Source organism: Macaca thibetana, chromosome 16 (assembly GCF_024542745.1).
Source record: "Macaca thibetana thibetana isolate TM-01 chromosome 16, ASM2454274v1, whole genome shotgun sequence".
Taxonomy (NCBI): Eukaryota; Metazoa; Chordata; class Mammalia; order Primates; family Cercopithecidae; genus Macaca; species Macaca thibetana.
In genome coordinates, this window is record NC_065593.1 from 23,252,138 (window position 1) to 23,277,587 (window position 25,450).

General features: G+C 49.1%; 4 protein-coding genes across 10 annotated transcripts in view; all 4 read right to left on the reverse strand.

The window, feature by feature from the left end:
- POLDIP2 (DNA polymerase delta interacting protein 2) overlaps positions 1-11,027 on the reverse strand; it is a 222,000-nt gene extending 210,973 nt beyond the window's left edge. Inside the window, exon 1 of the mRNA XM_050763230.1 lies at positions 11,024-11,027. The gene's annotated coding sequence lies outside the window, so the exon portion shown is untranslated. The remainder of the gene's footprint in view (positions 1-11,023) is intronic.
- The window catches only part of IFT20 (intraflagellar transport 20), a 245,198-nt gene extending 230,723 nt beyond the window's left edge, over positions 1-14,475 (reverse strand). The window contains exon 1 of the mRNA XM_050763253.1: positions 14,459-14,475. The gene's annotated coding sequence lies outside the window, so the exon portion shown is untranslated. The remainder of the gene's footprint in view (positions 1-14,458) is intronic.
- On the reverse strand, positions 260-20,011 carry PIGS (phosphatidylinositol glycan anchor biosynthesis class S). 3 transcript variants are annotated; one of them, XM_050763203.1, is made up of 12 exons: positions 19,381-20,011; positions 18,963-19,102; positions 18,767-18,878; positions 11,271-11,360; positions 10,883-10,974; positions 8,574-8,781; positions 6,875-7,017; positions 5,364-5,478; positions 3,725-3,870; positions 3,064-3,164; positions 1,734-1,944; positions 260-1,356 (listed from the first exon to the last, which is right to left on the reverse strand). In XM_050763203.1, exons 1-12 carry the CDS (start codon positions 19,412-19,414, stop codon positions 1,081-1,083), a joined length of 1,668 nt encoding a protein of 555 aa, XP_050619160.1. In that variant the 5' UTR covers positions 19,415-20,011; the 3' UTR covers positions 260-1,080. The 3 variants fall into 3 exon arrangements, with proteins under 3 accessions (XP_050619160.1, XP_050619161.1, XP_050619162.1); XM_050763204.1 differs by lacking the exon at positions 18,963-19,102 and having other exon boundaries at positions 19,381-19,447; XM_050763205.1 differs by lacking the exons at positions 18,963-19,102; positions 19,381-20,011 and having other exon boundaries at positions 11,271-11,431; positions 18,767-18,844.
- A 1,015-nt stretch (positions 20,012-21,026) lies between these two features.
- ALDOC (aldolase, fructose-bisphosphate C) lies at positions 21,027-25,176 on the reverse strand. Of its 5 annotated transcripts, none has more exons than XM_050763215.1 (10): positions 24,718-24,848; positions 23,912-23,933; positions 23,324-23,447; positions 23,026-23,237; positions 22,855-22,909; positions 22,599-22,759; positions 22,399-22,482; positions 21,972-22,146; positions 21,640-21,839; positions 21,027-21,527 (listed from the first exon to the last, which is right to left on the reverse strand). In XM_050763215.1, exons 3-10 carry the CDS (start codon positions 23,433-23,435, stop codon positions 21,432-21,434), a joined length of 1,095 nt encoding a protein of 364 aa, XP_050619172.1. In that variant the 5' UTR covers positions 23,436-23,447; positions 23,912-23,933; positions 24,718-24,848; the 3' UTR covers positions 21,027-21,431. The 5 variants fall into 5 exon arrangements, with proteins under 5 accessions (XP_050619172.1, XP_050619171.1, XP_050619174.1 ...); XM_050763214.1 differs by having other exon boundaries at positions 23,878-23,933; XM_050763217.1 differs by having other exon boundaries at positions 23,912-23,930; positions 24,718-24,816.
- Between the last annotated feature and the right edge of the window lie 274 nt (positions 25,177-25,450).

The following is a 25,450-nucleotide window of genomic DNA, read 5'->3' on the forward strand; positions in this document are numbered from 1 at the left end:
TCCGGCCACTGCACTCCAGCGTGGACGACAGAGCAAGACTCCGTCTCAAAAAAATATATATATATATATATATATTTTTTTTTTTTTACCTGATGAATTAGTATCTCAGGTAAAAAGCAGATGCTAACAGCCTTGGGCAATCCAGCTAGGAAAGGCACATGGCCACGTGGAAGCAAAGTGGACCTGTGGGCACAGGAGGACAAACACCAGGAAACTGTTACTTACCAGTGAATGCAGAAAGAGTAGAGCTCAGACTTTGTATCATTCCAATTCATATTCAGCCAGTGTTTATTAAGAGCCTAATATACACTAGACATGTTACATGCTGATCACATTTAATCCTCACAACCACCTTGTAAGGGAGACATCATCAGTGCCATTTGAATGAATGAAAAACTGAGGCTCAGAGATATTCAACAGCTTATCCAAAGCTCTCCAGACAATAAGTGCAAAAACAAGGATTTGAATTCAGGACTCTCTGATTCCAAATCTGGAACCTTCTGGAACCTCTGACTCACACACACACACACACCCCCAACACCACGTCCTGAGCTGCTGCCTCCTGGACTTCCACCAGACTGTACCTGACAGACAAAGCTAGCTAGGAGGGAGGGGAGTGAGGGAGAAGGTCCCAGAGGTGACCAATGCCTGACCCCTTCATGACGGCAGGGACTAGGGCTCTCCCACAGGGGTTAGAGAGAAGAGTGGAAGGGAGGGACTTTCCCATAATGCTCCCTCCTCTCAGTGCATGAGTGTGCTATGTTGAGAAATAGGGCAAAAGAACAAACAGTCCATGCCACAGAGGGAGACAGGGAGCAGCCTTATCAAACAAGATAAGGAGACCCAGATGATGTGCCTTTTGGGGCCCCTGGTGGTGGAGGAGGACTGAGCCAGGGGAATGGGAAAGGAAGAAAAGATGAACCCATCTTGGAGTGTTGTACTTTGGTTGCTGGAAAGCCAATAGTGGAGACTGGAGACAAATATTTAAGTCATTCCGGCAGGCCCCATGTACGTGCCTCTCAATCTAACACCGCCCACCTTGGCCAAAAAGGAAGGCTTCCTGTGGAGGAGCTGCCCTGCTCAGTCTGTCTTCTCAGGCTTTTTCCAGGACTTGTGGGTCTCCAGGAAGATCTTGACCAGGGACAGGAGGATGGGCACAGCCATAGGCAGGAAGAGTGGGATGTAGATGGCAAATTTCTGGTCATCAGGGAAATAAAGGAGGTGGAGGAGTGACGGGTCAAAAAAGGCACGCTCAGAGGACGTCACAGCTTCCTGGCTGGCGACAAAGGCAGATGCCAGGTGCCCAGAGGCCAACTCTTCTGCTGACTTCTGGACTGCAGCTACAGCCCTGTATACCTAGGAAGCAGAAGGGACAAGAGGGTATACCAGTAAGTCCCAGGCATTGGTGGAAAGGGTGCTGGGCCTTACTGTGCTTTCCATCTATCGAGGAAGATGCCTGGAGTTCATCCAGGATCTATGGAAGTCTGTCTAAAGGGATATGGTTTATTTTCCTAGGGTCAGCTTGAAACCTCGCACTGTCATCTGCACTCCTGCTGGGGGGCTGGTACTGCTGTCTAGAGGAAGGCTGGGACACTAAAGATGAAGAGTGTGGTGAGACCAGAGAGCCTGTGAAGTCACGGTGTGGACTTCACAGGCTCTCTGGTCTCACCACACTCTGGCCCTCTCTGACTACTCCAGTCCCAAGCTGCAGAATCCATCCCCTGCCCACTTACCTCAGATGCCACATCGTCCTTAATGACAATGTTGCTGATCTTGCCCAGAAGCTGTGCCAGGGAGGTGAGGGTGGTGGTGGCTGTGGCCAGATTCTCCACTGACCGAGCCCAGAGCAGCCGGTCTAGCTCCCAGGTCATTAGCCCTTCACTCTTAGGCCCTGAAAGCAGGCATTTTGGAGGCAGCTGGGGCTGAGCAATCCCAAAGAGCAACCTGTAGGAACATCGGAGTAAGATCAAGGTGGCTGAGACCACAGGGTGGGAGATGATGGCTAAGATTTCTCAAATACCTGTCCTAAACCAGTGATTTTCAATCTTACCCAGAACCATAGGGGTTAAAGGGAAGTACCTCAGGGTCTTGGGGCATAAGTGGCAACACCAAGCAAATTGGCCCCAAACCCTGCTTCAACCGGTGTTTCTGCTTTTACCTGTTTCTACATTAGACTTCCAAGATCTTGTTTTTTAAAAAAAAGTTCCATGGCTAAAATACTTCTGATAACACTAACTTAGTTTAATCCTTTCACCTTCTCTACCCTCTCTTTGAACAAATGGGGCCAATGGGACTTAGCATTAAGGGATGATCCAGGACTGCCTTTGCCAAGGCACATGTGCTGTGCTTCTCTAAGCCTGCATCCGTGACAGACACCGCTAGTCAATCAGAAGAACACTCTTTCCTAATGAGCCCAGATACAGCCTTAGATTCCTCAACATAGAGCCTCAGACAGTCACTCTCAATCCATCAGGCAGCACAAGAATTAACAGTTATTTTCTCAAGCAGCCCTAATCACACTCCATGGACCTGACATTCATGAGTCTATTTTTCTTAAAACTGGTTTTGTTGGCCAGGCACAGTGGCTCACGCCTGTAATCCCAGTACTTTGGGAGGCCAAGGTGGGTGGGTGGATCATGAGGTCAGGAGTTCAAGACCAGCCTGGCCAAGATGGTGAAACCCCGTCTCTCTACGAAAAATACAAAAAATTAGTCGGGTGTGGTGGCAGGCGCCTGTAGTCCCACCTACTCGGGAGGTTGAGGGAGAGAACTGCTTGAACCCGGGAGGCGGAGGGTGCAGTAAGCCAAGATCACGCCATTGCACTCCAGTCTGGGCGACAGAGTGAGACTCCGTCTCAAAAAAAAAAAAAGAGTTTTGTTACCTACTAGTCCTTAGAAGAAGGATGATGGGATCCCTAGAAATATCCCTTAGATATCCCTTAGACGTCCCTGGGGCTGTAGGCACAGCCAAGATATCCCTGCCAAGTAAGACTTGATTCCACTTTGCAACTCCCCTCTATAGCCAAGGAAACTATGTCCCCAAGTGGATCATCCAGGACCTCACCGCAACTGTGCCAGGAACACCTCCATCACTCGCACCATGTCCACCTTGACTCTCACTGGCAGCACTGAGGCATTATAGGTTTTGGAGTCGACATTATATACCTGAAAGGGGGAATGAGATTGCCATAACATCATACCAGGCCCATGTACAGCTCTGCCCTAGGCACTCTGGAGAGAAAAGGAAGACATAGTCTCTGCTCTTTAGAAGCTACAAACCTCATGGTATAGCTAATATTTTTTGAGTACCTACTACAGGGAGCATTAAATACATTATCCCAATTAATCCCTTGAAAGTCCTGTAGAACATATTCTTTTCTTATACCATTTTAGAATTCTCCCCCATGAGAAACTTCCAGTCTAACAAGGGAGACAAGGTTCCCAACCTTGCAAGACTCCCACAAATAAGGCCAAGATCTAAGATGGACACAGAATGATCCCAGGTAAGGGCAAAGGGTCATAGTATAGAAAACACTAGCAGAAACAAAAGTGAGGCCCGCAGAAGAGGGGAATGAGCACATGGCACCCTCACCTCCCTGGTGCCTGCCCCTCCCACAGGCTGGGCCATGGAAGACACCAGAAGGAAAACAGAAGGAACACAGTTTCAGGGACACCTGCCTGTCCTAGAAGCATGGGCTCTGGGGTCTGCGTAGTGTGACAATTACCATAATGCCACCCCAGCGAGGACTGTGGAAGGCATTGGTGGCCACTGGAGCGCCATCCTTGTCCTGAATGTACAGCGGTGAGTGTGCAAGCTCAGGCACGTAGAGTAGAAAGTTGAGCACAGGGTACAAGGAGGCAGCACTGGATCCTGTGGTGTAAAGACAAGGGAAAGCAGAATATCAAAACATGCTGGACCTGGACCTTAGTCCCAGGTCACCCTCTAACTTGCTGGTCACTCACTCTGGGACTGATTCCCCAACTAACAATCACTAGGATATCCTCCTGTCCAGGGTGTCTCTAGTAAAGGGCTTCAGAATGCTCTCCCGAGATGTGCCACACAGATGGAAACACAGTCCTTAGCTCCAAAACACCCCTGGATTTTCCCTCCTCAAAGGCCCCTTGACTGTCTAAGACAGCTTTCTTGGCCACTCCCACAATGTACCCATATTACTACAGATAGTTTTATGCAAACCAGAAATCTGACCTTATGTCAGTTCCCCGCTTAATATCCTTCAATGGCTAGCCACCCATATTAGGTTAAAGTTCAAACTCCTTAACATGGTCCTTTATGATCTGGCTCCTGTCTGCCTTACCAGCTTCATCTTTGGTCACTCACTCACATTTCAGCCACACTAAACTACTCTGAGCTTCCTGAATGTCTATGCTCTCTCACTCTTCTGCATCTAAGCTCACAGTTCCCCTTGCCTGAAATGCCCTTCTCTTCTCTACTCAGCACTGTCAGTCAATGTTTGCTGAATGAATAAATGAACGGAGGAATTTTCTAAGGCCTCACATGCCACCCCCTAACAATCCTCAGGCCACACTAGCCTGCCTCTGGTGTCTGAGATTCCACAATTAGATATACTTACTTTGGTTTGCCTGTGTTACAGTTCTTAGTCACACTTCCTCTTCTTAGTTTCCACCCGAAAAATGAAACTATAATACTAGCTTCAAGGTTATTCAACCTCAATCAGCAGAACTGTTGATTCAAATCCTGCCCTCAAGTACTTTTGCTGTTGTCTTTCCTATGTGTGTGACAGCCTCTCTCCTAGATGGCTTTTAGGGAGATAGACCCAGTCTAGCCATTCATTTGTAAAAAGTGCTGGGAATCATGTTTAATAAATGCTTTTGAATATGATAGGTGTGAAGATAGAGATATCAACAGAGCCTCATGAAAAAGCATCACCTAGGGCTCAGGCATGGTGGCTCATGCCTATAATCCCAGCATTTTAGGGAGCTGGAGTGGGAAGATCACTCAAGGGGAGTTCAAGACCAGCATGGGCAACACAGTGAGATCCTGTCTCTAAAAAAATTTTTGAAAATTAGCCAAGTGTAGTGGCACATGCCTATAGTTCTAGCTACTCAAGAGGCTGAAGTGGGAGGACCACTTGAGTCCAGGAGTTGGAGGCTGCAGTGAGCCATGACTGTGCCACTGCACTTTAGACTGGGCAACAGAGCAAGGCCTTGTCTCAAAAAGAGGAAAAAAGGAGCCTCAATCTCCGCAGTCTCCTCAGACCAACCCAACCTGGGAACCGTCACTGTATATAATCCACCTCCAACTCCCGTCCCCCACCCAGCTGAGCCGTTAGGGTCCCTCCCTAGCCTGGCAGAAAAGAAAGACCCTCATCCTTAGGTGCTCACCCAGCCGGGACTCCACTGGGTTGATGACATGGGGGAGGTTGTGCATGTCCAAATAGTAGCTGGAGGAAGCTGAGTCAAAGCGGGGGTTCACCCCCAACATTGCATAGTAAAGAATCTGTAGAGGAAAGAGGGAGTGGTTACTTTGTTTAGATTTATATTCTACTTTCTCCCAAAAAAGATTTGAGGAGCCTTAAAAAAGATACAATCAGGACAAGGCAACATATAAGAGACAAAACCAGGGCTGAGAGAAAATAGTTGTAGAAGAAAATAGCAAAGCCAAGGGTAAAGTGAATAAACTAAATACATGCTTTAAAAACCACGTATTTTACCAGGTTTCCTAACAGTCTACACTAAGAGAGAAACAAAGAATAGCATAATTCAGTGTCTACAAGATCAAATCAAGCCAGTTATTCAGAAGCAATTACTCCCACTAGGAAGACCTGATAAAAATTTCTCCCACGTGTTTTCTCTACAAGGACACAGCATGATACAGAAAGCTACATTCTTCTTTTTTTTTTTTTTTTGGAGACGGAGTCTCACTCTGTTGCCAGGCTGGAGTGCAGTGGTATGATCTTGGCTCACTGCAAACTCCGCCTCCTAGGTTCAAGCGATTCTCCTGCCTCAGCCTCCCGAGAAGCTGGGACTACAGGTGTGCGTCACCATGCCCAGCTAATTTTTACATGTTTGTAGAGATGGGGTTTCATCATGTTGGCCAGGATGGTCTCAATCTCCTAACCTCGTGATCTGCCTGCCTCAGCCTCCCAAAGTGCTGGGATTACAGGCGTGAGCCACCGCACCCGGCCCTTCACATCTTTATTGTTACCACAATAACAAATTTCAGGAAGCTTTTTTTCTAAAAACTAAATTCCTTAAGAATGGCTCTGCTGGGCTCCGTCACTCAGGCCTCTCACTTTGGGAGGCCAAGGCAGGCGGATCACGAGGTCAAAAGATCGAGACCATCCTGGCCAACATGATGAAACCCTGTCTCTACTAAAAATACAAAATCAGCTGGGCATGGTGGCACGCACCTGTAATCCCAGCTACTCAGGAGGCTGAGTCAGGAGAATCACTTGAACCTGGGAGGCGGAGGTTGCAGTGAGCTGAGATCATGCCACTGCACTCCAGCAGCCTGGCAATAGAACAAGACTCTGTCTCAAAAAAAAAAAAAAAAAAAAGCATGGGTCATGGCATTAACATCATTAACATTTAAGCACAACTGGTGAGTACAGGTCTAGAGGGAGCCATAGGAAGGTGGTTTGTTAACAAGCACGGACAAATTCCCTCAACCGAATGCCAAGGAGGTAGAGACACTAGAATCTGCCCTCAATGGATGGATGGACACAGATGAGGGCACACACACACCCCCAGTACCCACCTTTATGACACTCACATACATATACACACAGGAAATTCCTAGCAAATCAGCAAGCTCTAAGAGATGGAGGAACGGACTGCACTTGTAAATATGTATGGACGCTGAAAAGGACTCCTCAACTTGCTCCCGGTCTCACCTGAGAGTCCACAGAGAAGTTGCCAGCGGCACTGAGGGCATTCAGGAAAGGTTGCACATAGCGCCGCACAGCTCCCTCAATGTCCCAGTGGACGTCATGGGACTTGGGGTCTGGGTTGAGTAAACTGAAGGTGATCTCATAGCCTACAGAAACAGAAGTCAGGGAAGTCAGAGACTCTTGTGAAGAGGGGTCGCCTGTACTCCCGGCTGAGCTGAACTTGTTTCTCCTCTGGAATGGGGCTGCTTTCCATTATGGAACCAAAAGGAGGCCAAAACTGGGATGAGGAACACTGAGTAAGAAAAAGCTGCCGGGCACTGTGGCTCACGTCTGTAATCCCGGCACCTTGGGAGACTGAGGCAGACAGATCACTTGAGGCCAGGAGTTCAAGACCAGCCTGGCTATCATGGAGAAACCCCATCTCTACTAAAAATACAAGTATCAGCCGGGCGTAGTGGCTCACGCTATAATCCCAGCACCTTGGGAGGCCGAGGCAGGCAGATCACTTGAGGTCAGGAGTTCAAGACCAGCCTGGTCAACATGGTGAAACCCCGTCTCTACTAAAAATACAAAAATTAGCTGAGTGTGGTAGTGGGCGCCTGTAATCCCAACTGTTCAGGGGGCTGGGGCAGGGGAATCGCTTGAACCCAGGATGCAGAGGTTGCAGTGAGACAAGATCGCGTCACTGCACTCCAGCCTGGATGACAGGAGGCTCCATCTCAAAAAATAAAAAATAAAAAGAGGCCAGGTGCGGTGGCTCAAGCCTGTAATCCCAGCACTTTGGGAGGCCGAGACGGGCAGATCACGAGGTCAGGAGATCGAGACCATCCTGGCTAACCCGGTGAAACTCCGTCTCTACTAAAAAATACAAAAAACTAGCCGGGCGAGGTGGCAGGCGCCTGTCCGAGTAGTCCCAGCTACTCGGGAGGCTGAGGCAGGAGAATGGTGTAAACCCGGGAGGCGGAGCTTGCAGTGAGCTGAGATCCGGCCACTGCACTCCAGCCTGGGTGACAGAGCGAGACTCCGTCTCAAAAATAAATAAATAAATAAATAAATAAATAAATAAATAAATAAATAAATATAAAAATAAAAATAAAAATAAAAAAATTAGCCAGACATGATGGCATGCGCCTCACCTACTCAGGAAGCTGAGGAGTGAGAATCACTTGAACCTGGCAAGCAGAGGTTGTGGTGAGCCAAGATCGCGCCACTGCACTCCAGTCTAGGCAACAGACCAAGACTCTGTCTCAAACAAACAAAAAAAAAATAGGCCAGGTGCGGTGGCTCATGCCTGTAATCCCAGCACTTTGGGAGGTCGAGGTGGGCAGACCATGAGGTCAGGAGATCAAGACCACCCTGGCTAACACAGTGAAACCCCGTCTCTACTAAAAATACAAAAAAATTAGCCGGGAGCCTGTAGTCCAAGCTACCTAGGAGGCTGAGGCAGGAGAATGGCGTGAACCCGGGAGGTGGAGCTTGCAGTGAGCCTATATTGAGCCACTGCACTCCAGCCCAGGCAACAGAGCAAGACTCCGTCTCAAAAATAAATAAATAAATAAAATAATAATAATAATAACATAAAATAAATAAGAAAAAAAATGAGACTAGAGAAGAAAGGAGAAAGAAGCTGGCCTGCAGATTTCCCTCCTGCCCCACGTAATTCATTTCCTCTCCCTTCCTGTAGCAAAGCCTGGTGCCCTACCCAAGCTGGACTTCAGAGGCCGCCTCTTCTCAGCGCTCCACTTGTCCTCTGGAAGGTGGTCAGCCAGAGCAGCAGCAAGCACGTCCTCAGTCAAAGACATGGCCTGGGCCACCTGGACTATGCGGCGGCCAATGATGTTAAAGGCCTCCCGGTGCATTATCCCCCGTACCACTGCTGTCCTCTTGGGCCCAATGTAGCTCATCATGTCCTGTGGGAGTGAGCAAGGGACAGAATGTCCACGGCTCAGAAAAGAAAGCAGAAAAGGGCCGGGCGCGGTGGCTCACGCCTGTAATCCCAGCACTTTGGGAGGCCGAGGCGGGCGGATCACAAGGTCAGGAGATCGAGACCACGGTGAAACCCCTTCTCTACTAAAAAATACAAAAAATTAGCCGGGCGCGGTTGTGGGCGCCTGTAGTCCCAGCTACTCGGGAGGCTGAGGCAGGAGAATGGCGTGAACCCGGGAGGCGGAGCTTGCGGTGAGCCGAGATTGCGCCACTGCACTCCAGCCTGGGCGACAGAGCGAGACTCCGTCTCAAAAAAAAAAAAAAAAAAAAAAAAAAAAAGAAAGCCGAAAAGCACCCTGGCTCCTGTTATTCCGAATCTGCCCCTTTGCCAGTGACCAACAGGTTTGCACCTCTCTTGAGATTCATGAGCTATTAATTCAGCATTTCTGAGCTATGAGTATATGTTGACTGTTTTCATTTGTTTCCATTCCCTTCTCTTTCCCAGTAGACGTGGGTCCAGGCAGCATCTAACTCTTTGGGGGCTGGTCAAATGGTGAAATGGAAACTCAGAGATGGCATACTGAGCAAGAAAAGCAGAATAAACTGACAACTGGAGAGTCTGATATAAAAATGGCACATGGCAAAGAAACAAGTATTCACAATAGCATTATTTCTAGCAGTAAAACATAGAAATAATCCAAATGTCCATGAGCAGTAGAATGGATAAATTACGTTTATGTTTATACAATGATACATAGATTCAACTATATAATTATGGATGATTCTCTCAACTATAAATGTTGAACAAAATAAAAGTGGCAGAGGAACATGTGCTATATTCCACCATTTATATAAATTCAAAAATGTAAAATTAAATACACTGTTTACAGAGATACAACATATGTGATCAAACTCTAAGGAAAAGCAAGAAAATTACACACACAAAATCTGGTTGCCTTGGGCTGAAAGGGAATGGAATATAACCATGGAAGTACACACTGTGCTACTGCACTGCAGTTTGTGAGTTGGGGGTGGGGATGGGGATGTTCATTAACATTTTCTTTAGTCTTTTTATAAAAATTAAATGTTTGATTATAAATTTGTTTTGAGACAGAGTCTCACTCTGTCGCCCAGGCTGGAGTGCAGTGGCACTATCTCGGCTCACTGCAACCTCCGCCTCCTGGGTTCAAGTGATTCTCCTGCCTCAGCCTCCCGAGTAGCTGGAACTACAGGCACCCACCACCATGCCCGGCTAATTTTTGTGTTTTTCGTAGAAATGGGGTTTCACCATGTTGACCAGGCTAATCTCGAACTCCTGACCTCAGGTGATCCACCCACCTCAGCCCCCCAAAGTGCTGGGATTACAGGTACGCGCCACCATGGCTGGCCAATTCTTGTATTGTTAGTAGAGATGGGGAGTGCAGTGGCATGATATTAGCTCACTGCAACCTCCACCTCCCAGGCTCAAGCGATCCCCCCACCTCAGCCTCCAAAAGTAACTGGGACTACCACATCCAGCTTTTTTTATTTTTTGTAGAGATAGGGTTTTGCCATGTTGCCTAGGCTGGTCTTGAACCCCTGAGTTCAAGCAAACTGCCCGCCTCAGCCTCCCAAAGTCCTGGGATTACAGTGTGAGCCACCAGACCCAGCCAGCATTCTTTATTAAAAATATGTGGAGGCTGGGTGCAGTTCACGCCTGTAATCTCTGCACTTTGGGAGGCTGAGGCAGGTGGATCACAAGGTCAGGAGTTTGAGACCAGTCTGACTAACATGGTGAAACCCCATCTCTACAAAAAATATAAAAATTAGCCGGGCATGGTGGCACATGCCTGTAATCCCAGGCACTCAGGAGGTTGAGGCAGGAGAATCACTTGAACCTGGGAGGCGGAGACTGCAGTGAGCCGAGATCCTGCCACTGCACTCCAGCCTGGGCAACAGAGCAAGACTCCATCTCAAAAAAAAAAAAAATGGAGACTTTTCTGTAGCAAATGGAAGAAATGGGTAGCAATGATGCAAGAAGGAGGTGACCCAGGAGTCATCGAGTTGAAGGGATAAGGCAAAGTTGCAACCTCTCTGTTACCCTACCTGGGGAAGAAGTGAGGAGTGTTCAGAGATCACATACACAGTCAGGGAGCCCTCCGCTTGCTCCTGAGGCTCATCTAACATGGCTTCTGCCTCTGGGGACAAGAACAGGTGGTACACCAAGAGCAAAACACCATTCCATCTCCCCCCAGCCCCAGAGAATGCCTAACCTACCCCTTCACTCACATTCAGCTGACACAGTGGTCAGGCTTGGGTAAGCCAATCAACCTCTCTGGCCCCTCAGTGGACTGGGCTGAATCCTACAGTTCCTCATTCTCAGCATTCCCAGAGAGGTTTTGGAGGGAAGTCAAAGTATGGGAACTATGCACTTAGAGATCAGAAGGAAAAAGAGAGCTTCACATTAAAATGGTGTGCTCATCCCTTCCCATACCTTGTACACTGCCCGATGACAGGGCCTCCTCCTCATGGTCCAAAGCCCTCCGATAGGCCTTCTGGAAACGGCATTTGATTTTCATTTTGTCTAGGAGGGTTAAGAAGTAGGGCAAGCATCAGGCCTCTGCTCACCTTCCCAGACCTAACACTGTCCAGCATCTGAGGACAGCAAGATGGCTGTTTACAGAAAAAGACCAAACAGCTGCAGCCAACTCTAATGATTTCTGCATAGATGATATCAAACACATGACACCCGTTTCTCCCATCTGCCCCAGCTCTTGCCTTCACCTCTGCACACACTGGTCCTTCAGCTTGAAGTGTCTTCCCACTGGGAAATCTATTTCAATAGTCATTACATTAATAGGCAAAAGGAGAAAAACCATATGGCCATTCCAATCACTGCCCCAAAATAATTAAATTCAGTGAACATTCCTGATAAAAAACAAAACACACAGGCTGGGCACGGTGGCTCATGCTTGTAATCCCAGCACTTTGGGAGGTTGAGGTGGGCGGATCCCTCGATCTCATGATGGAGATCAGCCTGGGCAACATAACGAAGCCCCATCTCTACAAAAATACAAAAATTAGCCAGGTATGTGCCAGACATGGTGGCTCACACCTATAATCCCAGCACTTTGGGAGGCCAAGGCGGGTGGATCACCTGATGTCAGGAGTTCGAGACCAGCCTGGCCAACATGATGAAACCCCATCTCTACTAAAAATACAAAAAATTAGCTGGGTGTGGTGGTAGCTACTCGGGAAGCTTAGGCAGGAGAATCGCTTGAACCCAGAAGGTGGAGGCTGCAGTGAGCCAAGATCACACCATTGCACTCCAGCCTGGGCAACAAGAGCGAAACTCCATCTTAAAAAAAAACAAACAAAAAAAAGCCAGGTATGGTAGTGCACGCCTGTAGTCCCAACTACTTAGGAGGGTGAGGTGGAAGGATGACTTGAGCCTGGGAGGCAGAGGTTGCAGTGACCTGAGATCATACCACTGCACTCTAGCCAGGGCAATAGAACCAGACCTTGTCTCAAAAAAAATTAAAAACAAAAAACTACACAGTTAATGACAAAACATTAAACATAATTCTATAAAGTTAGTAATAAAACAAGGATGCCTGCTATCTCCTCTATTCTCATTGTTATTCAGTATTGTTCTTTCTGAAGTTCTTTACCAATGTAATATGTGAAGAAAGAGAAAGAAAACTTGTAACTATCGGAAAGAAACAGATAAAATGGCTGCTTTGAAGTAGCATAATTATTTCTCAAGAAAATCAAAGAGAACCAACTGAAAAACTATTAGAACTAGTAACTGGGCCGGGCGCGGTGGCTCAAGCCTGTAATCCCAGCACTTTGGGAGGCCGAGACGGGCGGATCACGAGGTCAGGAGATCGAGACCATCCTGGCTAACACGGTGAAACCCCGTCTCTACTAAAAAATACAAAAAACTAGCCGGGCGAGGTGGCAGGCGCCTGTAGTCCCAGCTACTCGGGAGGCTGAGGCAGGAGAATGGCGGGAACCCGGGAGGCGGAGCTTGCAGTGAGCTGAGATCCGGCCACTGCACTCCAGTCTGGGCGACAGGGCGAGACTCCGTCTCAAAAAAAAAAAAAAAAAAAAAAACCTCAATCACATTAACAATGAAAGTATAAAAATACCCAGGAATAAATGTATAAAACTATAAGAAGAAAACTTCAAAGACTTTACTGAAGGACATAAAATATCTGAATAAAATGGAAAAGCATACAAGGCCCCAGATGAATATTATAAAGATGTCATATTATAAAGACTAAATATTATAAAGATGCCAACTCTCCCCAAATTAATCTATACGTGTAAGGCAATCCCGAAGGGATTTTTTTGCCTTCTGAAACTTGACAAGCTAAACCTAAAATTTATTGAAAAAGTTCCTCTTTTCTTTATAAAAGAATTCCAGGTCATATATTTCTTTCAGGAAGAAGAAATGACAGAATTCTAAAAGTCACTAATTTGGCCGGGTGTGGTGGCTGATGCCTGTAATTCCAGCACTTTAGGGTCCGAGGTGGGAAAATTGGTTAAGCCCAGGAGTTTGAGACCAGCTCGGGGAACATAGTGAGACCCTGTCTCTACAAAAAAATTTAAAAATTAGCTGGGGACAGGTGCAGTGGCTCACGCTTGTAATCCCAGCACTTGAGGAGGCCAAGGCAGGCAGACTGCTTGAGGCCAGGAGTTCAAGACCAGCCTGGCCAACATGGTGAAACCCCATCTCTACTAAAATTACAAAAATTAGCCGGGCATGGTGGCTGTGCGCCTATAATCCCAGCTACTCAGGAGGCTGAGGCAGGAGAATCACTTGAACCCGGGAGGCGGAGGATGCAATGAGCTGTGATCGCACCACTGCACTCCAGCCTGTGTGACAGAGTGAGACCCTGTCTCAAAAAATAAATAAATAAATAAAATAAAAAATTAGCTGGGCACAGTGGCACATTCTTATAGTCCCAGCTACTTGCGAGCCTGAGGTAAGAGGACCACTTGAACCCAGGAGTTCAAGGTTACAGTGAGCTATGATTGGGCCACTGCACTTCAGCCTGAGTGTCAGACCCTATCTCAAAAACAAAAACAAAAAAAAAAGAAAGGACCCCTTCTCTACTTTTTTTTTTTTTTTTTTTTTTTTTTTTTTTTTTTTTTATCTGGCTCTGGCTCTGTTGCCCAGACTGGAGAACAGCAGCGGGATCCTGGCTCACTGCAACATCCGCCTCTCTGTTTCAAGCAATTCTTCTACCTCAGCCTCCCAAGTAGCTGGGATTACAGGCATGTGCCACCATACCCAGCTAATTTTTGTATTTTTAGTAGAGACAGGGTTTTCCCATGTTGAGCAGGCTGGTCTTGAACTCCTGACCTCAAGTGATTTGCCCGCCTCAGCCTCCCAAAGTGCTGGGATTACAGGCATGAGCCACCGCGCCCAGCCTACTTTTTTTTGTTTTTTTGAGACAGAGTCCCGCTCTGTCTCCCAGGCTGGAATGCAGTGGCGCAATCTTGGCTCAATGCAACCTCCGCCTCCTAGGTTCAAGCAATTCTCCTGTCTTGGACTCCGGAGTAGCTGGGACTACAGCCGCACACCACCACACCCAGCAAATTTTTGTATTTTTAGTGGAGACGAGGTTTCACTACGTTGCCAGGCTGGTCTGAAACTCCTGACCTCAAATGATCCCCCGCCTTGGCCTCCCAAAGTTCTGGGATTACAGACATGAGCCACTGTGCCTGGCCACACACCAGTAGTCCTAGCTACTTGGGAGGCTGAGGTGGGAGGACTGATTGAGCCTAGGATTTCAAGGCTGCAGTAAGCAATGATTGAGCCACTGAACTGTAGTCTGCGTGACAGAGTGAGACCTTGTCTCTAAAAAACATAAAAATTTAAAAAAGCACTATCTTGTGACTGCTAATGAAATGGATTCCATGATCAAATAGATGCTAAAAATATCATGTAAAAGGTTGATGAGAAACTCTAAAATATAGAGATTAGGCTGACAATACCTGAACTCACTACATAATCTTTGCATCACCCAAAATGGAACAGGGCTAGCCATTAAGTGCTACAGGATACAACACAATAGGAAGTACACTGCACCACCTATAATGTATTCTCATCCAAAAAATTGAACCTGGCTTTAATCAAACCTCTAGATCTAACTAACAGTTTATAAGAAATATGGATGCTAGAGGAATGAGTTAAATTAAACTGTGAGGAAGCTACTTCCCAAATCCCAAATGTGAGATGTTCTATAAAACAAATGACCTGGTTTCTCCAGCAAATCAATGGTGTGAAAGAAATGTATGGGGGTAGGGTGGGGGGAGCTGACATAAAATAAAAGTGACAAAAAGACAAATGCAACTTATTGATCCTGATGGAATAAACCATCTGTGAAAGGATACCTCGGAGATAACTGGAGAGATCTAAATACAGACTGAGAATTAGGTGATATTAAGGAATCACTGCTAACTTAGGTATGATAATGGTAGTCACGTTTAAAAAAGAAACAAAAGCCGGGCGCGGTGGCTCAAGCCTGTAATCCCAGCACTTTGGGAGGCCGAGACGGGTGGATCACGAGGTCAGGAGATCGAGACCATCCTGGATAACACGGTGAAACCCCGTCTCTACTAAGAAATACAAAAAACTAGCCGGGCGAGGTGGCGGGCGCCTGTAGTCCCAGCTACTCGGGAGGCTGAGGCCGGAGAATGGCGTGAACCCGGGAGGCGGAGCTTGCAGTGAGCTGAGATCCGGCCACTGCACTCCAGCCTGGGCGACAGAGCGAGACTCCGTCTCAAAAAAAAAAAAAAAAAAAAGAAACAAAAAACCTTCAATGGCTTCCCTTCTTATCTAGAATAAAAGCCTAGAATGCAAATTCTCACAATGACCTACCAGGCCCTAAGTGATTCAGCCCCCTTCTACTGTTCTGGTTTTATTTCATTTCCTCTTTCTCTCTTCCTCATTCAACCCAGTGAAGCCACAAGGAGATTCTCACTGCTCCTGAAAGGCACAACACTTGCTCTTAACTCAGGATCTTAGACTTGCTTTTCCCTCTGCCAAGATGCTCTTCCCCCAGATATCTGCACAGTCTATTCCCTTGCCTTTTAGGTATTTACTCAAATGTCATCTTTTCAATGAGACCTCCCTTGTCCACCCAATCTAAAACTGCAATCCCCTCCCATTCCTCAAGAAAATTCCCTCTCCTCCTGTCCTCCTCTATTTTTCTTCTATCACCATCTAACATACATTTGACTTACTTGTCTTTTTTCTTTTTTTTCTTTATTTTTTTTGAGATGTAGTCTGTGTCACCAAGGCTAGAGTGCAGTGGTGGGATCTTGACTCACTGCTACTTCCGCCCCACAGGTTCAAGCGATTCTCCTGCCTCAGCCTCCCAAGTAGCTGGGATTACAGGCACCCACCACCATGCCTGGCTAATTTTTGTATTTTTAGTAGAGATGGGGTTTCACCATGTTAGCCGGGCTGGTCTTGAACTCCTGATCTCAAGTGACTTGGCCTCCCAAAGTGCTGGGATTACAGGCGTGAGCCACCACATCCGGCTTTGTCTTTTTTATCGTCGTCTTGTCTGTTTTTTTCACTGCTATATCTCTAGTAACTAGCACTGTATCTGACATAGGTACACAATAAATACTTGTTGAATAAATGAACAACCCTATTACTACTTCTGGCTAACAGATGAGGAAACCAAGGTTTAGAGAAGTTAACAACCTTACTCCCTTACTCAAATTTACATAAATAAGTGGCAGAATGAGGCTTGAATCCAGCTCTCTGATCCCAAATTCCATACTCTTGGTCACCCTTTAAATTCATTGCCTATACTATACGTTTACACTATACCCATATTACTGAACACTGTGTCATCAAATATGAAGAAATCCATGATAAACTGAAAACAATCAAATTTCAAACTAGTGAGGGATAGTCCAATTTTTGTTTAGAAAACAAGAAGTTTGGCTGTGCGTGGTGGCTCACACCTGTAATCCCAGCACTTTGGGAGGCTGAGGCAGATGGATCACCTGAGGTCAGGAGTTCGAGACCAGCCTAGCCTAGCCAACATGGTGAAACCCTGTATCGACTAAAATTACAAAAAATTAGCTGGGCGTGGTGGCAGGCACCTGTAATCCCAGCTACTCCAGAGGCTGAGGTAGGAGAATCGTTTGAACCCAGGAGGCAGACGTTGCAGTGAGCCAAGATTGTGCCATTGCACTCCAGCCTGGGCAACAAGAGCGAAACTCCATCTCAAAAAAAAAAAAGAAAAAAGAAAGAAAACAAGAAGTGTGTGTGTGTACAGAGGCTGAACCATACAAAATATGATTTAAAAGAAAAAAAAATGTTTTAACCAGCCAGGTGTGGTGACTCTCACTTGTAATCCCAGCACTTTGGGAGGCCGATCACTTGAGCCCAGGAGCTCGAGACCAGCCTGGGCAACATGGCAAAACCCTGTCTCTACTAAAAATACCAAAACAAATCAGCTGGGTGTGATTGTGTGTGGCTGTAGTCCCAGCTACTGAGGCAGGTGGGCTGAGGTGGGAGGATCACTTGAGCCCAATAGATCAAGGCTGCAGTGGGCCCTGATCGTGCCACCATACTCCAGCCTGGGCAACAAAGAGAGACCCGTTCTCGAAAAAAAAAAAAAAAAAAAAAAATGTTTTCACCAAGGCTAAAAAACTAAAAAGTAAATGGCACACAGGTGCCTCATGCTCTAGACTCAGCCCAAATCTCCAGTCATTCCCAGTCTTTCACTACACATTCCAGTAAGGCAAAACTGCTCATAGGTACCCCAATATGCTGATTCACCCAGGAGTATAGTTTGTTGGTTAAAAGCTTGAACACTGGAATCAGTCAGGCCTGGATTTAAATCCCAGTTCCATCTCTTACTAGCTGTGTGATCTTGGACAAGTTAAATTCTCTAAGCCTCAGTTTCTTCATTTATAAAATGGGGATCATATCATTTGAAAGGATTAAATGAGGCAACACATATAAAGTGCTTCACCTAGTTTCTGGCACACAATGAGCAATAACTATTAGCTATCCTTATACTATCTCATGCTATTCACTCTACCTGAAATTCTCTCCCTCCCTTTCCCATTTAACCTGAATTCCCACACATCCTTTAAAAATCCGACTTAAGAATTATATCTCTCAAAACTTTCTCTGCCTTTCTTTCCTCCCAGTTGGTTAATACTCTTTATTAAGTGCAATCCCTGTTTCTTGTATACTTCTACTGTAATTTATTTTATCTTTCTCCCCTACCTATGAATGTCTTGAAACCATTATCAATTTCTTATTAATTCCTAAATTCCTGGTACCTAAAAAAAGTACCCCAGTAAAGTGTTCAATGTTAAACTGAATAGGGGCTGGGCACGGTGGCTCACGCCTGTAATCCCAACACTCTGGGAGGCCGAGGCGGGCGGATCACCTGAAGTCAGGAGTTCGAGAGCAGCATGGCCAACATGGCAAAACTCCATCTCTACTAAAAATACAAAAATTGGTTGGGCGTGGTGTCGCGCGCCTGTAATCCCAGCTATTCCGGTGGCTGAGGCAGGAGAATCACTTGAACCCGGGAGGCGGAGGTTGCAGTGAGCTGAGATGGCACCACTGCACTCCAGCCTGGGCGACAGAGCGAGGCTCCGTCTCAAAAACTAATAAACAAATAAACTAAATAGGGCCTATATGCAAATCCAATTTAATTTCAAACTCTGTGTTCTTTCCACTACATCCCACCTCCTCCCCTATACCCTGATGGGCATCAACTGCTTCCGATTAGGTAGCCTAACTATCTTATGAGTAAAATTGCTATTTAGTGACCGTCAATTTGAAAGTAGTTTTTTTCTGACCAAACACACTGTTCATTCAGAGAGGTCTTTTAATAGTTTTTAACTGCCTTTATGGTACACCCACGCTCCTCCCACCCAACTTAGCTCTGAACTGAGCTCACACGTGAAAGGCAGCCCTGACCCCCAGGAACTCACATTTCAGAGGAATCTCTCTTTCATGCACAACGGTGAAGGGCAGCTTCTCCTGGTCGTCCAGGGGCACTGACTCCCGCGCAAACACGACAGTGACAGGCACCATGAGGCGGAGCTATAGGAAGGAGCATCAGGGCCATCACTGAGTTTCCACCTTACCGGGAGGCTGTCCTCCGACCCTCCCGCACGGCAGTCTCACCTGCAGGGCATTCAGTCCACTGATCTGGGAGTAAGGCAACGAAGCCCGGTAGGTCTCCGTGGTCTTCCACCAGAGAGGCAGCCCCAGCACGATGGCCACCGCAGCGAAGAAGAGGGCGGCGCGCTTGCCCCGGACCACCTCTGAGGGCATGGGGAACCGACTGAGGCGTTGGAAACGGGCTAGGGTACCGGCCCTATCTCCGACGCGGAGAAGCCCCAACCACCGACCTCTACGGGCCCGCGTTCATTGGGATCTCCGTTCCCAATGAAGGCACCCGGCCCAAGCCTGAAGGGAATCCCTTCTGAAAAGACCCCCGAGCCCCCCGTCCGCGGGACCTCTCGCACACCACAATCCCCACCCCTGCTATTCCTCCCTTGCCATCAGCTAGCTGCAGGGTCCCACCCGAAGCCCACCGCACCTAGGTCTGTAGCCGCGGGCCCGGCGACAGCCATGCTAGCTTCCGGCTGCTCCGGCCACCGAGGGGCGGAGCTTCGTGAGCCTCACCCAATCGGAACCTCCGCAAAGATGGGGCGGGACCGCGGCGGTGATCGGGGCCAATCGCGAGCGCTACTCCAGACTCGCCGGCGGGGTGGGCGGGTTCCGCTGGGAGCTTCGCTGGGGATCTAAAAGGAAGTCACGCAGCCGCGGAGGGGCTGCAGATGGGGCGCTCGGGTTTCGGCGCTGTTGGAACGAAGTCCCCCGCTTCCCTGTAGAACACACTCCTAGTTCCTCAATCAAGAGCGCGACCTCTGCAGTCCCTAAATATTAGCTGGGCAACTACAGGCAGCTCCGAGGCTCAATTGTCTCATCTGAAAATGGTGATATTTAGATAAATGAGGCCGTTCTTGTAAGGAGCCTGGCACATGGAAAGCCCTCAAACATCAGCTGTCACGGTCTTACTATCCTTATCGTAGAGCTCCTCTTGGGGTGCCCTCTCCTCAAGCCTCAAACACGGAGGTAGCAAGCTACTATGTTTTAGCACAATTGGCTCTCTCGCTATCTTAAAATACGTTTTAATTCATTTCCAACTTGGAAAACTCAGGATACTTCACTTAAAAATCTTGAAGTCATGAGCCTGGACTCTAGATGCTGATCACTGCGGTTCAAATCCTGGCTTCATCGCTTATAAAGTGAGTGATCGTGAGAAGATCGTTCTGTGCCTCTCTGCGCCTGTTTTCTCTATTAAAATAGGGATGATAGTAATAGTACCTTCTTTATAGAGTTGTATGAAATGTGTGAATACATATAAAGTGATTAGAACATGGTTGGTGCTATGTGCAAGCTATTTCTGTTATTATGTCAGGCCACACAGGATGGAGCATTTGTAGCCTCCCCAGTTGACACAGAGCACACGCAGCTTGTTCTCTCATCTTTTTATCTGCCTAAACCCAGGTTCTCAGCCTACCTCACAACCCAGCCCAGTGATCAAAGTTCAGCATGAGGCCTCACCAGAGCTGTCCTTACCCAGACCCTCAAATTGGCTCCCTTTGTGCCCGCTTCTACCCCGAATGAGAATGGGCCATAGCCCTTGGCAACCTCCTAGATGCCCTGCTCAGCCCTGGCAGCCCGCAGAGCCTGGGTTTTCCTCTTTGGGCAGGAGTCCAGGTGCTCGCTAGCGCTTACTGGTGTGGCTCCCCCTAGTGGAACGTGTCAGGTCCCAGTTGGGCTCAACACTGCGAGATGGGAGAGACTCTCCCACCCACTCTTATCCCAGCCTGTCCTGCTGCCTCCCTGCTTTAAGCCTTGCACAAATCTGCCTTCAGGAGTTACCAGTCTGGCCTCACTCCATCCTTCTGTAGCTGCAGCCCAGTGCCACTGATGTGGCAGTCCCTAGAAGACTTGCAATCTTCCTCATTGCCCCACTCCAGACTTGGACATCAAGAGAGCAAGAGCCTGAGCTGGGGATGGGGACTGCATGTGCCTTCCTCCATAAACTTGAAGCCGAGTAAAACTCAAATCCTACCCTCTCCACCCCCAGAGTCACAGGGCCCAGAGATAGAATTAGCAGAGATCAGAAACTGGGAGGTGGGAATTTGATGTGTAAAACAGACAGGCAAAGTAGCATGTTTTGCTACCATTTATTTGCTGTATGGTATGTACTCAAGGCATGAGTCAGGGCTTCTGTACTACTCTCTGATCCCAGGAGACAGGGCAAGCAAGAAGGAGAGCCCAAGGAGAAGCTACCCCATCATGGGAAAATTGTGGGAGCTGGCAGAGGTAGGGGGAGACCCAGCCATCCTGCTCTGACTTCTAGCAATTTCTTCTGCCCTCAGTCATGAGGGGCTCCCTATCCTCCCATCCTATGGTCCCAGGTGCAGCAATGGAGAGGGGGAGGGAGAAGAGAAAGGAAGCCAGGTTGGTCCCAGGTGAAGGCATCTCTGCTCTGCATAGCTATTTGGCCCTGGCCATGACTACAAGCAAAAGTGGGTGCAGATGGCTGGGCCAAGGGCTGTGGTATGGAGTAGATACTCAGTAGGCATGGTTGGCAATGTAGAGGGACTGTGCTGCTGCTCCACCATCTTCTCCACTGCCTTCATACTTGCCCTGGGCTGCAAGCCCATTTACCTGCAAAAGGGAGCATGGAGTAAGCAGGCTGAGCCAGCCCGCAGGTGCCAAGCCCTGCCCAGGCTATAGCCTCTGGGTGCTGCCCCACCCACCACCAACTGTAGCTCCCAACCTCAGCCCGCTTGATGAACTCCTCAGTGGCAGCCCCAGCATTGTCCCGTTGCCCTCGCCAGGCATTGAGTGCAGAGGCTTGCAGGGCACGCCCATAGGAGAAGGTAAGCGCCCAGGGCCGGGGAAGGGGGCAGCGGTTGATGGCATTGAGGTTGAGTGATGCCTCCTCTTCGCTCTGACCCCCAGACAGGAAGGTCACTCCTAGTGTGGAGGAAAGAAGACAAACTGACTGGTGACTCCCAATTTTTCCAGGATAGGGAACCCCTGAAGGCCACAAGAAGGACCTGAAGATGAGCCTTAGGGATAGGAGCAGGTTAGGGAGCTGGGTAGTACCTGGGACAGCTGGGGGCACAGTGCGACGCAGGGCAGTGACAGTTGCCATGGCAATCTCCTCTGGGGTATACTTGATAGGACAGGCATGGCCAGGGGTCACCATGTTGGGCTTGAGCAGGGTCCCCTCCAGGTATACATGATGGTCACTCAGGGCCTTGTACACAGCAGCCAAGACCTGGGTGGGGATTAGAGGAGGTTTACTAAGGGTCTGGGCCCCCACTGGTTACTGCTTGATGCTCCCTATCTAGGGGTAGATGGGCACAGACTGTGAGGGCTCAGTAAAGGCTCAGATCACAGGCCTGTGCCAGGATCAAGTGAAAAAGTGCTAGGGGAAAGTGTGCCTGGATCTAAGCTGGGGGCTCTGGGGAACACACACTCCTGCCGAGCTGTCCCTGCAGTATGTTTGTGTGCCCAGGTGTGGACTCACCTTCTCTGTAACATACTGACAACGTTTGAGGTCATGGTCTCCATCAGGCAATATTTCAGGTTCCACAATAGGCACAATGCCATTCTGCAGGCAAGAGCAGAGATGCTTGGGAGGGGCAGTAGGGCAGATGAAGAAAGCCCTGTAACTCTCTCCCCACCAGGCATACAGGGCACCTAGCTCACCACCCTCCCAACACACACCTGCTGGCAGATACTGGCATAACGGGCCAGCACATTGGCATTCTCCAGAATGGCAAGTGCAGAGGGCGTGCGCTCACTGATTTTCAGCACACAGCGCCACTTGGCAAAGTCAGCACCATCCTTCTTATACTGGGCACAGCGTTCTGAGAGCCCATCCAGTCCTGCAAGCACAGTGCTAACCTCATTACTCTGCCCCTCTTTTACCAGCATCAACTATCTAACACCGCTTTGGTCCTCAAGCCCACCCATCCTATACCTTGAGTGGTGGTTTCTCCATCAGTCCCAGCTAGAGGCACCACACCCTTGTCAACCTGTAGGGGAAGAACAAGCAGAGGGTCGAATCCAGGCAGGATTCTCCTTGCTACCCCTCCTACACAAGCTTATTTTCACACCCAGCTTCCATTCAGAGCAGGGCCAGGGGCTGCACCTTGATGCCCACGACGATGCCCTTATCCTGGATGGTTCGGACGAAGGGAACACCATTATCATCTTTCTGGTAGAGGGTCTCATGAAAGAAAATAACACCTCCAATGCACTTTTTCACACGATCATCAGCACTGAACAGGACCTGGCGGTACAGCCGGCGGTTCTCCTCTGTGTTCTCCACCCCAATTTGGCTCAGCCGCTTGGCCATGCTGCCTGGGGGCAAACAAAGAAAGGCAGTGAGAACATCCCCAGGGTCCCCTAGCCACCTGTACCCTACCTGGCTACAGATGTCCACTTACCTACAGACTCATCCGCAGCCAGAATGCCTTTGCCCGGGGCTACAATCCGGAGGGCAATGTCAGACAATTCCTTCTTCTGCTCAGCAGAAAGGGCTGGGTACGAGTGAGGCATGGTGACAGCTCCCTGGAGTGGAGACAAGATAAAAAAGCCAGACCTCACCCACTACCTCCTCTGCTGCCTCTCCTGGCCAGATGGGCCAAATGGCCTCCCCCATCAAGCAAGGGGCTGGGAACAGGGCAGCAGTCCTTGGCATGAGTCCTGGGCATCAAGTGGCACCAATCCTTCTGACAGCTAGCAAGCTTAGGGCTCCAGTTCCCACATCTCCTTTTGTCCCTGGTAGGCACCCTTCCCAGCCCTGGGGAAAGATGCAGGGTGGGGGTGGGGAGGTGAGCAACCCTGAAGCCACAGGTCTTCTGATGAATCTGCTGCCCAATCGAGGATGCCAACCCTTCTTTCACTGAACTTAGCCCCTTGTTGAGGTAGGCAGAAGCCCTGGCTTTTCCAGCTTCCCTTTTCTCATCCTCCACAGGACCCCTAGGGAAAGTGTACTTACTTCCAAGGCTTCAGAATGAGGCAAAAGTACTTACTGCCACCCTCTTCTCTCAGCTTCTAGAGGAAAAGGTTGGAAGAACAGGTAGGGAGTAGGAGTGGCACAAATACCAGTCACAGGCTCCTGCAGCTTCTCCTTTTCTGTACTCCAAACCTGCCTGCCTATGCCTATTGCCTACTCCCACCCAGTACCGGAGGTTGGCCCCAGTGGGGCTGCAGTGTTGTAGGAAAGAGGGCCCAGGGGGTCAGCTGCGTTAGTGTGTGGAGACTGGGGTTAGTGACACCTCCGGGCCATCTCTGTGCCCAGCGAGCACTTCACCTGCGTGGCGGGAGGGATAGCAATAGGAAGACTTCAATTCCCCACAACTCAGACACCCAGACGGGAGGGCAGAGGACCAAGGCTGAAAGGAGTGGAGAGCCTGAGAGAGAGATGAGACTGAGGGGAGGTAATGGTGACGCAGGCTAACCAGTTAGCGGGAGAGATCTAAACTAGTGGGCAGAGAAGGCAGGAGAACTGGAGAGAGGACCTAGCCTAGGAGGAGAGGGAGCAGGCTGAGCAGGAAATGCTCTGGGTAGGAGATGCAGACTCCAAGGAAATATCCAACAAGTAGAGGAGGATGTGGGATTGGAAAAGCTGAGGTTCAGGTGGGAGAGCTGAGGAGGGATAGAACAGGAAAGGTTGAGCCATGGGGTTTCAAGTATGCGGAAAGGAGCGAAGATGTTAGGAAAGGGTCGAAAGGGCACATCCTGGAGTCCCAGGTAGCAGGACGAGGATGGCAGGGGAAGAGCCAAGGAGACGAAGCGGAGATGTTGAGTGAGTGGCTCCTGCCTCGCCTGGCCTTACCTGTGCGCAGCCAGTTAGCAGCCGTAGCCACAAGCACACCTCGGGTTCTGATCGGCAAACAAATGCGACTGCAGCCCTGGCGCCCTCCGGTAAATGAGGCTGCGGATGCCGCAGAGCTACGTGACTCCTCCGGGGGTGGGGCTGGCACGCCCCGCCCTGACCACACCCCCTCCCCAGGACTGGTGTCCGGGGCAAGGCCACGCCCTCAGAGGCGGGGCAGCGAGGTGGAGTGAGCGCCCCGCCAGACATCCGTGACTGTCAGGGACTGCCCTCCCACCTCGTGGAGCCTAGCCATGACCTTGCGTCCATTTCTGCCACTATCCCTTTACCACGTGCCGGGCACTTGCTGGATGTTGGGGATTAAGCTTGGTCTGGTGAAGAGGAGGCACCAAAACAGTAACAACAGGTTGAGTAGGTGGGGCAGAGGCATCATCAAGGTGCCCAAGTTCAGGGCAGGAAGTAATGAACTGAGCTTCTCTGTCCTCACCCCCATATTTGCCAGGGTGTACCCCCGAGGGGGCTGGGGAAAGTAAGAGAATGAAGCCTTTCTGCTTCCTCCAGGCGGTGAGCCAGGGAACAAGCAGTCCAGTGCCCAGAGTTTTGGTGAAAGCAGGGGAAGGGAGGAAGGGCAGGCAGCCTTGGCTTTGCATGCACCAGGAGGTGGAGAGGGATCTATGGAGGGTACCCAGGCAGGAGGCCCAGGCTGCCTCTTCCCTGACTTCATCATCCGCCC

Bases quoted from the DNA above. Each gene is read 5' to 3' on its own strand.
- PIGS (XM_050763203.1), bottom strand. From the start codon at position 19,414: ATGGCTGTCGCCGGGCCCGCGGCTACAGACCTAG. The intron at 19,103-19,380 runs GTGCGGTGGGCT...CCATGCCCTCAG, and splicing joins GCCCGCGGCTACAGACCTAG to AGGTGGTCCGGGGCAAGCGC. The intron at 11,361-18,766 runs GTGAGTTCCTGG...TAACCCTCCTAG, and splicing joins AAGAGAGATTCCTCTGAAAT to ACAAAATGAAAATCAAATGC.
- ALDOC (XM_050763213.1), bottom strand. From the start codon at position 24,966: ATGTCTGGCGGGGCGCTCACTCCACCTCGCTGCCCCGCCTCTGAGGGC. The intron at 22,483-22,598 runs GTGTGTGTTGGG...TCTTGCCTGCAG, and splicing joins ATGCCAGTATCTGCCAGCAG to AATGGCATTGTGCCTATTGT. The intron at 22,147-22,398 runs GTGAGTCCACAC...ATCCCCACCCAG, and splicing joins GTCAGTATGTTACAGAGAAG to GTCTTGGCTGCTGTGTACAA.